The sequence below is a fragment of the Pelodiscus sinensis genome, chromosome 16 (assembly GCF_052426305.1).
Source record: "Pelodiscus sinensis isolate ZL-2025 chromosome 16, ASM5242630v1, whole genome shotgun sequence".
Taxonomy (NCBI): Eukaryota; Metazoa; Chordata; order Testudines; family Trionychidae; genus Pelodiscus; species Pelodiscus sinensis.
Window position 1 is genome coordinate 677425 of NC_143067.1, and position 12005 is coordinate 689429.

At 46.9% G+C, this 12005-nt stretch overlaps 1 protein-coding gene across 2 annotated transcripts in view; it reads left to right on the top strand.

The window, feature by feature from the left end:
- CDC23 (cell division cycle 23) overlaps nucleotides 1–12005 on the top strand; it is a 28846-nt gene that overhangs the window by 12376 nt on the left and 4465 nt on the right. Inside the window, exons 6-15 of one of the 2 annotated variants that reach the window (XM_089769376.1) lie at nucleotides 2263–2395; nucleotides 5413–5590; nucleotides 5666–5781; nucleotides 5985–6066; nucleotides 6686–6839; nucleotides 7043–7162; nucleotides 7248–7323; nucleotides 8030–8091; nucleotides 10319–10397; nucleotides 10490–10609. In XM_089769376.1, coding sequence (XP_089625502.1) covers nucleotides 2263–2395; nucleotides 5413–5590; nucleotides 5666–5781; nucleotides 5985–6066; nucleotides 6686–6839; nucleotides 7043–7162; nucleotides 7248–7323; nucleotides 8030–8091; nucleotides 10319–10397; nucleotides 10490–10609 — 1120 coding nt within the window. The remainder of the gene's footprint in view (nucleotides 1–2262; nucleotides 2396–5412; nucleotides 5591–5665; nucleotides 5782–5984; nucleotides 6067–6685; nucleotides 6840–7042; nucleotides 7163–7247; nucleotides 7324–8029; nucleotides 8092–10318; nucleotides 10398–10489; nucleotides 10610–12005) is intronic. The other variant, XM_006121631.5, reaches the window with a different exon arrangement.

Here is a 12005-nt window from a genome sequence, read left to right on the forward strand (position 1 = left end):
AAGAAAGATAGTGAGTAAATAAAAGGTGGGTAGAGGCAAAAAAAAGTAATAATTGGAAGTCAAATCCTACTGAGGAAAACAGAAGAGAGCAGAAACTCAGGCAAGTCAAGTGACCAAAAAAAATTTCAAGAGCAACTAGCAAAAGACTCAAATAGCAGAAAAGAAAATTGAGTGCCTCAGAAGCAGAAAACTTGCCTGAGATGAAGTGTCAGTAGAGGTGGTTTTGGAACAAATTGATGAATTAAACAAATTGATGGCAGGACCAGATGGCATTCATCCAAGAGTTCTAAAGAAACTCAGATTTAAAACTGCTTACAGGCAGTCCCTGGGTTACGTACAAGATAGGGACTGTAGGTTTGTTCTTAAGTTGAATCTGTATGTAAGTCGGAACTGGCGTCCAGATTCAGCCACTGCTGAAACTGATCAGTTTCAACAGCGGCTGAATCTGGACACCAGTTCCAACTTACATACAGTTTCAACTTAAGAACCCCAGGCATCCCCAAGTCAGCTGCTGCTGAAACTGATCAGCAGCTGATTCCAGGAAGCCCAGGGCAGGGCGCTCCTCGGCGCTACTGGACCAACCCGGCAGCACCCCAGCTGCTCTGCCCCAGGTGTCCTGATTCAGCCGCTGCTGAAACTGATCAGCAGCGGCTGAATCAGGACTCCTGGGGCAGAGCAGCTGGGGTACTGCCGGGTTGGTCCAGTAGCGCCAAGGAGCGGTGCTGCAGGAGCAACCAGCAGCGCCCCACCTGCTCTACCACAGGCCTGGGGCTTTGCTCCAGTCTCCCTCGTCTGCTGGGGGGGGGGGCACACTAGCTGCGTGTCCCCCCCCCCCCAGCAGACCAGGGAGACGCTGAGCAAAGCCGCGGAGGACCCAGGCGGGATCTCGGCGCTGATCTGGCTCCTCTCCCCTCCCCCCCCAGCAGACCAGGGAGAGGCAGAGCAGCTTTTCTCGCCCCGGAGGACAGGGGCGGCGGGACTGGGCGTCCGCCGCTCCCGTTGTCCGGGGCGAGAAAATCCCGGATCCGCGTAACTCGGGGACTGCCTGTAACTACTACCTGTTGTATGTGACTTATCATTTAAATCAGCTTCTGTACCAGATGACTGAAGATAGCTAATGGGATGCCAATTTTTATGGAAGATAGGTCCATTGATGGCTATTAGCCAGGATGGGCAGGGTGATGTCCCTAGCCTCAGCCAGAAGCTGAGAACGGATGACAGGGATGGATAACTTGATGGTTATCCATTTCCTCTAGGGCACCTGGCATTGGCCACTGTCAGAAGACAGGATACTGGGCTAGATGGACCTTTGATCTGCCCCAGTATGGCTGTTCTTATGTTCTCACTGTTTGAATTAGATGCAATCATACTATTGGCCCTGTCTCCATGGATCTGCAGTGGGATTTGAACCCTCCCCTCCCAATCTTTAGATCCGTTGCTTAGACTCTTATTGCTTGCTTAAGTGCAGGCCCCTTTTAAAACATTCATTGGAGGAGGGCTTGATGCACCTTTCCCTGGGAATTATGTATGTAGTTATTCATCATTTATAGAACACTGATGTTCAGGTCCTAGATTGTATCCCTGGCTTTGGTATAGGAGTGTGGTTTACAGTGATTAAAAATAGGAGAAGCAAAATTGGTTAAGTTATTCTGAGAGGCTCTGTGTGGTAGTGGATGAAATTGGGGTTAGTTCTGTTAGAGACTTGGGTTGTGGGTCTGTAGTGATCTTGCAGCAAGCAGGTTGGCGGGGGAGGCTGCTCCAGCCCCCCACCATTTAACTGGTAAGCCTCACCTATTAAGGGTTAGGCTTCCTAGTTAACCATTCACATACCTAGATTCACATTACCTTGCGTATAACTGATATTAAAGGAATCAATACAGGAGAAGCAACCATGTGGCCAAAAGACAGGTCTCAGCATGAATTAGGTATTTTGCAAAATGGGTGACACAGAAAAGTGAGACACTGATGAAAAGTTTCCAGAAGGATGATTTTTTAATGGTTCTCTCTGTAATATTTTTCAAACCACTATGAAAAATACAAATTGGGCTCAAAGTTTATATTCTGTGGCTTGTTTTTTGTTCGTCCAATTTTTTTATAGAATGATGTAAGGCTCCTGTTAAACTGAACTCTAGTTCTGTTGCATTGTAACAGGGAATTTGTCACTGGGGAAATTTGATATTTTTTTCTTTTTGTCTGTTGCTTTGTGTGGTTATGACTAGGTGTGTGATACAAAGAGCTATACTGGTATATTTCTCTGCTCAGGTATGGTGTTGTGCTGCGGAAGCTGGACCTGGTAAAAGAGGCCATTGATGTGTTTGTTGAAGCTGTCCATGTTTTGCCTTTGCACTGGGGAGCCTGGCTGGAACTCTGTAATCTGATCACAGACAAAGAGATGGTAAAATTTATCTTTAATTTGTGATATAAGCCAGTGGTTGATGGAATAATGTCCTTTTGGTCATTTTCTTGTAACTGCTGCTGTGCAGCAAGTATTTACCACCATGTAGTCTGGAATACATTTCTGCAGATAGGGTCTGGCAATGGAATGTTCTTCTCTCTAACTTTTCCACCTGAGAATGAGTCCAACAACCCCTTATGAAAGCGAGGGCAGCAGTTAGAAACAAAAGATTATAACACATGGCAAGTTAGACAGTGTGATTGCCCATCGGGGAGCCCCTGACCCTGCACCCCCATCTACAGCTAGATGTGACTCTGACAGCCAGTGGAATAGAAGGTTTTATTGCTTCTCAGAGATACAGCACAGCATGGGGTCGATGTTAACATAGGAGCCAGGGCAGAGCCTTAGTCCTCTTGGTGGAAAGGGGTTCACAGGCCCCTACCTCCCACCCCCTCGTACTGGACATAGTCTGCCCCCAGCCAAGACTGCTTTGACCCCCAGCATCTGGACTCTTAGCCCCCAGGCGGCCACGCCCCTTGCTTTTTCAGATAGCCTTCACCTAGCCTAGGTGTCAGGTGTCTGAGCCATTGCCTACGTGCCTCCCCTCAGAGGCCATCCCCCACTGGGCACTGTACACAGACCCACGCAGAGTCTCTGCAGACCAGCATACAGCACAACACAGCAACCAGTGAATGCAGAACCAGCGTGGATCCAGGGCCACAAGAGTGGATGGCACCCCCACTATGTCACAGATGGCAGTCAATATAAAGGAGAAGTTACTGAAGAGTAGAAAATTGATAAGGGAAACTAATAACTTTGGGGCAAAATCTCTGGGGTGGCTAAGGACATTAAGAAATTTTTTAAGTCTATCAGGAATGAAAGAAATCCTAATGTTGTCGAGCCCTATTACTAGATGTCAGTGGTAAAATAGCTAATGATGCTAAAAGGGCAGAAGAGCTCAATAAGTTTTCTGTTGCTGAAAAGAAGCAGACTTATTTCATTGTGTGTGAGGATGAACTACTTTCCAGTCCATTAGTGACTAAGGATGATACTAAACAGCAACTGCTGGGCTGAATATTTTTACATCGGTAGGCGTGGATAACTTACACTCAGGAATCCTACAAAAATTGTCTGAGGCGCTCTCTGGGCTGTTAATGTTAATTTTTGATAAATTCTGTGAAAATTCATGAAGACTAGAAGAGCGTCTAATGTGCCAGTATTCAAAAACTTTCTGTTGACTTAGGTAGTAAGAGGCCAATTGGTCTGACAGAAGAATGGAACAGCTGATTAACTAAACCCAATCAATATAGAAAATGCCTTATCAAGCAAATCTGATTTTCATTTTCTGACAAGATAATACATTTGCTGGATGAAGGTAACTGTGTAGATGTAACGTATTGTTCACTGTTTGTATTTCTGCAATGCCTCAGAACCACTGCTTCATTTGTAATGAAACGGATTCTGGGTGCCAGCACACAGAGAGCCCTACTGTGCTACATGCTCTACACAAACAGAACAAAAAGGAAGCCATGCTTAGAATTCTATAGGGTATCTGATATTCGTGTCCATTCTGATTGGTTTTTTTTGAAGAGCACAGTACAATATCAATAAAGCCCATCTGAATTGGATTAAGAACTGGCTAACTGACAGATCTCAACATGTAGCTGTCAACAGTCTTCATCAAGGAGAGGTGTTTCTGTGGGGGGGTCTCTGGGATTAGTATAGGCCTGATGCTATTCAACATTTTCATCAGTAATCTGGAAATAACTTTAAAATCTGCACATGATACACAAATTGATGGAATGGCAAATAAGGAAAGGGCAATCATGTTTGTAAAACAATCTGGATTTCTTGGTAAACTGGACCCATTCAAACAAAATGTATTTTAATAAAGTCAAATATAGGGTCATATAATTAGGAACAAGAAATGCAGGTCATTCCTACCAATTGGGGGATGTATTTGGTATTCCTCTGATTCTGAAAAGGTTTCAGGTGTCCTAGTGACACTTGACCATCAGCTCCCAGGACAATGGGGTAGCAAAAAGGGCTTGATGTGATACTTGGAAGTGTGAACAATAGTTGTGAGATGACTTTATCTCTGTATATGGCATTGCTAAGACTGATACAGGAATATTATATGTGATCATTTTTGTGACCATGTTTTAAAAAAAATTGAGGAACCACAAAAATGACATGGGGGGAGGGGTAAAGAAAATGCCTAAGAAACTTAAGCCCAATCTGGTTTTATGTATCAAAAAGATCAAAAAGTGACTTGATTATGAGGAGAGAATGTTGGGTGCCAAAGGGCCTTTTAATCTACCAGATATGGTCATAACAAGAAACAATTAGTGGAAGTTAAAGCCAGACAAATTCAAATGAGAAATATGCCATACATTTTAGTAGTGAGGATGATTTAACAATAGGAGTAACCTGCTAAGAAAGCTGTGGATTATCCATCTCTTGTCGTCTTCAGATCAATGGTGAATGTCTTTCTAGAAGTCTCAGAGGGGTAGCCATGTTAGTCTGTAACTTAAAGAACAAGTCATCCTGTGACACCTTAGAGACCATCAAAAATATATATAGTACCGTGAGCATTCGTGGGCACAACCCACTACTTTCTGGAAGGTATGTTTTAGCCAAGTAAGTTATTGAGCTTAGTGCAGGAGTAACTGGATGAAATTTTATGTCCTGTGTTGTACAGAAGTCAGACTAGATGATTGATCAAAGTGAACTTTCTGGCCTTAAAAATACCTATTAATCTGTAGTCAGGATTGGATCTCTTCTATGGAAGTATCTGATATTAAGTTGACAGAATCCTTTAGTTCACGCTTTTGTGTCTTGATCTTTGCATCACTGGGTAGAATTACTATCTAAGGAGAAGGCTTTGTTGCCTTTGTCATCTAAAGATCTGACTACTGGATGAAGAGAGAGCTGATGTTTTCTCTCTTCTGCAGGAGGCATTGAGGTGTTGTGGATTATCCTCTTAGTGTGTCCCTTTTTTGTTTCGTTGTTGCCAGCTGAAGGGTCTGTCCTTGCCAGACACGTGGATGAAGGAGTTTTTCCTGGCACACATTTACACAGAGTTGCAGCTGATAGAAGAAGCTCTGCAGAAATACCAGAGTCTCATTGATGCGGGTTTTTCCAAGAGCACATACATAATTTCCCAGATTGCAGTTGCCTACCATAATATCAGAGGTCAGTGAAATCAGCTGATGGCAGAGGGTGGTGGGGAGTGGGATCTCCTGCTACAATCTCTGCATTAATCAGCAGCACTTCCTCTGTCTGCAGACATAGACAAAGCTCTCTCTATCTTCAATGAACTAAGGAAACAAGACCCATACAGGATAGAAAACATGGACACCTTCTCCAACCTGCTGTATGTTCGGGTGAGTCATCCACATTCCTCTGCAGTAAAGTATTTTACAGCCTCTGAGCAGAGTACCTGAGCTAAGTTAGTCCAGTCATATGAATGTGAACGTGTCTCTTGGGACATACATACAGGTGTGCATTTCTAATCTCCCCACCCTTCTTCCCTCTGAAGTGGTGTCACACTTCCCCCCCCTGCAGTCTCCTTCCTCTTTTCTAACAGAGCATGAAGCCTGAGCTGAGTTACCTGGCTCACAATCTGTGTGAGATTGACAAGTATCGTGTGGAGACGTGCTGTGTGATAGGTGAGAGGCAGCTCTTCCAGTTTGTCCCTGAGGCTGCAAGGGGTGGGAAGCAGTGTTCCCTGTAAGCTGAGCACGTGGGTGGCCACCCAGGAGAGATTCAAGTGCCACACAGCCAATTAGCAAAGTGTCGACAGCTGGCAGCATGTGTTTCTATTGGTGGTGTACATCTGCACATGCTTTGGGTCACATAACATTCGTCACATGGATGGAAAAAATTAGAGGAAATACTGATGGAAAGGTGGCTTGCTGATCTCTTTCCACATGAATTATTATCAGGTCTGTTGAGGCGAGGCTGGCTGAAGCAGCTCTCGCTCAAGGTATAACAGCAGATGAAACGGTATTGCATTAGAAGTCAGTGCAGTGTTGACACAGAGGCGATGGTTGGGCGTATGCATGGTGGGCTTTCTATGCAGCTCTGAGATCCTGTAATACTGTTGTTTGGTTCTGGACACATAATGCCAGAACAGAGGTCAGACTAAGGCTTGGAGTTATGAAATTAATTGGATCTGCCTTAATAGATTTCTCCCTTCTCTAATTTAAATGAAAAAAATAGATGCCACAGCTTGTATCTGGCTTCCTAATCCCCTTCTTCTTTTTCCTGTTCACTTTACTTCTCTAGGGAATTACTATAGTCTGCGCTCTCAGCATGAAAAAGCAGCACTCTATTTCCAGAGAGCCTTGAAATTGAACCCTCGGTATCTTGGAGCCTGGACCCTCATGGGACATGAGTACATGGAAATGAAGAACACATCTGCAGCTATCCAAGCTTATAGGTATGTGTGCAGGGGCCATGCGAGGCAGAGAATGGCCTCGAGTGTGCATGAGGTAGTGACAGATTTGGATGGAAGTGGAGGAGTGTCTTGTGTGGACTTGTTAGGAGGCCTCTTACTGGTCCATATTCCTTTCCCCATGCACTGAGTTGCTTTGAAACCTCCAGTTTCCAAACGCTTACACCACTTTCTCTTTTCTCTGGCAGACATGCAATAGAGGTGAACAAGAGGGACTACAGAGCCTGGTATGGACTTGGGCAAACTTATGAGATCCTCAAGATGCCATTTTACTGTCTGTATTATTACCGACGGGCCCACCAGCTCAGGTAAGGCTGTGCTGGATTTCATCGGTTAGTTAGCTTGAGACAGTACATGTTCTGAGGTGGCATGACTGGCTGTTGTCTCTCACAGGCCCAACGATTCCCGTATGCTGGTTGCTCTGGGAGAGTGTTATGAGAAACTCAATCAGCTGGTAGAAGCTAAAAAGGTAAGTGCTGCAGGGCAGGCTGGGTATCCAGGTAGCTGCCAGGAAGCAGCTAGAGGCACAGGGCACGTTAGTTCTCTAGGTTTTCCACACGGTCTTAACTGCACACTTAGAAAGTCATGGATGGGAGATAGTGGTCAGAATGGCTATTCGGTTACCTTCAGCCACAGGCAGCATGTGCACCACCCCAGGTGGGGGCGAGCGGGGGGCAGCATCAGCGGCAGGAGGCCTGAGTGCAGCCCTCCCTTCCTCCACTCACCAACAGCAGCATTGGGGAAGGCACAGGCCAGGTGGCTCCAGCCCATGCAGCGCTGCTCCGGGGAGTGCTGGTGAGAGGTGAGCGTGGAGAGCTGGGACAAGAATGAGGTGGGAGCGGAGAAAGGGGAAGGGAGAGGCGAAGTCGGTGCCCCCCTCCACCCCTACCACTTGTCACCTATGCCTTCAGTCCTGACCTGGATCCCAGGGTGTGTGGGGGAGCTGTGTGCAAGTTCCTGTTAGAATTGTGGTTTCGGGGGAAGTTGTGCCCTCACCATCTGCCCAGAGCTGGGGCTGGTGTCTGCTGTGGCCTTCCAGAAAATGAGCTCTCCTCATGCATCTCTGCTTGAGGGCTTTGCAGTGACTGGGTCTGTATGTGACCAGGGTGCACTCACTGCATGCCAGAGAAGACCCTGTGCTGAGCGGCTTGTGTGACTCTCTCCTTCCTTGGCAGTGTTATTGGAGAGCTTATGCGGTGGGGGATGTGGAGAAAATGGCACTGGTGAAACTAGCCAAGTGAGTATGACTCGGCGTGTTTCTCAGTGTGAAAAGCACTGAGATCTGAAGGGCTGGGTATTCTTTCAATGTGCTGGGTGAGTGGTTTCCCTCTGGCAGGGGTAGGCATCCTATCGCCCATGGGTGGGATCTTGCCTGCTGCTTAATTTCATCCAGCCCATGGGCTGTAGGAACTACCTCTGCCCTCGTGAGATGCTGAAGGGGGCACAGTGGCCCTTATCCCCAAGGCAGGAGGGGAGCTGCAGGGACATTGGGGCAAGAGCTCCAGCCACACTTGGGGCAAGAGCTCCAGCCACACTTGGTGGCTAAACAGGTCCCAGACTCCGTCCCAGAGGAAGGGAGGCATCCTGGGCTTTTGGAGGTGGAGCAGCAGTGGGGGCTGCACCTTCTCAGTGGTAGCCTCGGTTATGGCAACATTGGGCACATCTGGGCTTCTTGTCCAGCAGCCGCCGCCACAGCTGCCTGAGCACCCAGCCCAACACTCAGTTGGTGCAGCCTTTCTTCCTGCCTGGCCCCAGAGGCGGGGCAGCTCTGAGCCCCAGCAGCAGCCAAGAACATGTCCAACCTGGGGGCACAGAGGAACAGACTGTCAGGTTGCAACAGGTGAGGAGGGAACTGGAGAGCTCCCAGGACTGAGCATGGGCCCCACTGAGCTCTGGGTCTGATCCACTGCTGGCTGCAGAGACAGCAGTGGAAAGGTGGAAGGAGGCCAGTGGTGGAAGGGACTGGGGACCAAGAGCTGGGCTTTGTGAGGAGACGGGGGGATAAGTGGACGGAGTAAGCCTGGTTTGGGAGGCTGCTTTGGGGAGAAGGGGGAGGGGGTTCAGAGAGTAGAGGAGTTGGGAGCAGGGGCTGTTGTAGGGAGGCAACTTAAGGTGGGAGGAGGGGGAGGTCTGGTGTGGGGTGGGGAGCAAGCTAGTGCAGTGTGTGGGGTGGAGGCGAGAGCAGAGTTGGGGGTGTTGGGATGGGGGATGAAAGGAAAGAACCTAGGAGAGCGCCCCTGGGAGAGCCTCTTTGTGTTCTAAGCCCTGCAAGCAGCATGCCCAGCTGGAGGGGTGGATGGGATTGAGCTCCCTCCCTGTGTATTTGAGGTTGGACCTGGGGCTTGAAGGCTCAGGCCTTAGACAAAAGTAGTTTCTCTCCTCTCTCTCAGCCCCTCCTGCCCAGTTTGGGGCAGATTGCTGAGGGGTCTTTGCACACGGCTTGTTTGAAGCATTGCAGTGGTATTGAATGTCAAATAGGATTGTTGACTCTAATGCAACAAGCCCTGCATCTTGGTGCCCCTACCCCCATGGAGCTGGTGACGTGAGTGGCTCACCCCACCTCATTCAGGAATCTCCACCCCTGGTCAATGGAAACCCCAACTTCTAGCCTTATGTCTTGCCCCAGTTCTGTAAAAGAGCCCCTGTTTGCATGTGTTGTCCACTGAGGAACCTAGAAACCCATAACTAACTGGCAAGCAATGTTAGTAACTAATTGCTGTCCTGATGGATGGTCTGGTACCCTCTTTCTGAGGCAATGGGTATTGTCTGTCTGCTTCTAAGGAACTGGGCCTGGCTGCAGCAAGTACATTTTAAGGGTTTGGAACGGGTCCCATATGAAGAGAGATTAGAAAAGAGGAGACTAAGGGGGGATCTGATAGAGGTCTATACAATCATGACTGGTGTGGAGAAAGTGAATAAGGAAAAGTTATTGACTTGTTCCCATAATGTAAGAACTAGGGGTCACCAAATGGAATGAATAGGTAGCAGGTTTAAAACAACAAAAGGAAATATTTCTGCACGCAATGCACAGTCCATCTATAGAACTCTTTTCCAGAAAATATTGTGAAGGCCAGGACTTTAACAGGGTTCAAAAAAGAACTAGATAGATTCATGGAGGTTAGGTCTGTCAATGGCTGTTAGCCAGGATGGTAGGAATGGTGTCCCTAGCCTCTGTCTTTCAGAGGCTGGGAATGAGTGGCAGGGGAAGAGGGATCCCTTGATGCTTACCTATTCTGTTAATTCCCTCTGGGGCACCAGGCATTGGCCTCTGTTGGAAGACCGGACACTGGGCTAGATGGACCTTTGGTCTGACCCAGTATGGCCATTCTTATGCAGCACAGTCCGGAACTTGTTTGTACTTGGCAGAGACCCTTTCTAAAGGCCTGTCCAGGACAGATAGAAGTTCTTGCTTTTGGATCTCTTCCATCTCATGTTTTTTTGACCCAATTTGTTTCCTTTCCTAGGCTGCATGAACAGCTGAATGAATCAGAACAGGCTGCTCAGTGCTACATCAAATATATCCAGGATATCTATTCCTGTGGGGTAAGTTGATAGTAAAGTGACAGGTGGAAGAAGTAAGGGAGAATGATGTAGAACTGAAACCAGCTTTTGCTGTTTTTTGCACTGTGCTTTAGGAGATAGTGGAGCACCTGGAGGTGAGCACTGCCTTCCGCTACCTAGCCCAATATTACTTCAAGTGTAAGCTCTGGGATGAAGCCTCGGCCTGTGCTCAGAAATGCTGTGCATTCAATGATGTGAGTAGCCAATCTCCAATGTCCCTTTGTTAGGCGGAGTCTTATCTTGAGCTCTGTCTGTTTCTTCTGGAAGCTGGCGCAGTCCTTCTGTTGGAGGAGCATGGGCTTCATCCCATCTATGGCCCCATCTATGTGAGAAGACCCTCTGTGCTGCTGCTCACCTATTTCCAACTGTTGCCTCTTAGTGAAGTTCTGGGGCTAAGAGCTGCACTGGTTTGGCATTCAGTAGTTCAGAAGTAACTTAGGACTTGGAGTGGTCCTCGGCTCTCCAGCATGATACCCTGCCATCTTTCTGTGGGAACTAATGGACTCCTGGAGTCCTTCGTGTCGCTTGTTATCTGTGATTTTACACATAGACAATACAAAAGATGCAGAATCTGAGATTCTCTCAGGCCGTAGTTGGACGCTCTGGATTCCACGACAATCCAGGTCTAGATGTTGTGGATGTCACCAGCATAAAACCCTCTCCCAAGCAAAGAACTTGGAGAAGAGAAGGCCCGGTGACTGAGTCTCTTAAAATCTGCTATTGCAGTTCTGTTTTGTGGAAGGTGCCTAGATTTTTATAGTGAGGGGGCAGGACAGACACTTAAGATAATCAGGTGTGCAAAACAAGTAATCTATAAGCCATGGGGCTGCGAAGAGGATATTAAAGGGGATCTATTTTATCTTCAACTGGGCTGCTGTTAGCTGGAAAACCAGCATCCTTTAGTATGTAGTATTGTGTCTTGCAGCCCCAGTGAGAGCCAAACTGTTGTTGTGTTCAACTTATTTATAAGTGATCTAGACCAGGCATGTCCAAAGTCCGGCCCGCGGGCCAATTGCGGCCCGTGTTCCGGTTTAATACGGCCCCACAGGTAATTTGGCAATATCTATCTTTTATGGCCCCCAACAAATCCATATGTATTGAGATGAATACATTGTAAAATCTCAGTTAATGTCAGTTGGTCTAAATCAGTTATAAATATATTTGGACACAACATGTATACTTGGTGTTATGTTCCTGTTCATATTTTTTGAACTTAAAAGTTGACAGACAACCTTTATTACCAATAATATGTAATGTACTTTACAATGTTCCTGACATATATTTCAGCTTCCTGGATTTTTTTCATCTGGCCTTCAGATATGAAAGGCAGAGTGATTTAACACCTGTTTAGATTTGTCATCCATGTGACGAAATGAAAAGTATGCTGTTTGCAATAAACTTTGCATAAAATAGTTAATTTGCATTTAATTTTAATGGTTCAAAGAATGTCAGGCAAAATGGTCGGCCCTCACGCTTGTTCACTTCATCAAATCTGGCCCTCTTTGAAAAAAGTTTGGGCACCCCTGATCTAGACAAAGGGGTAGACAGTGAGGTGACAAAATTTGCAGATGATTCCAAATTGCTCAAGAT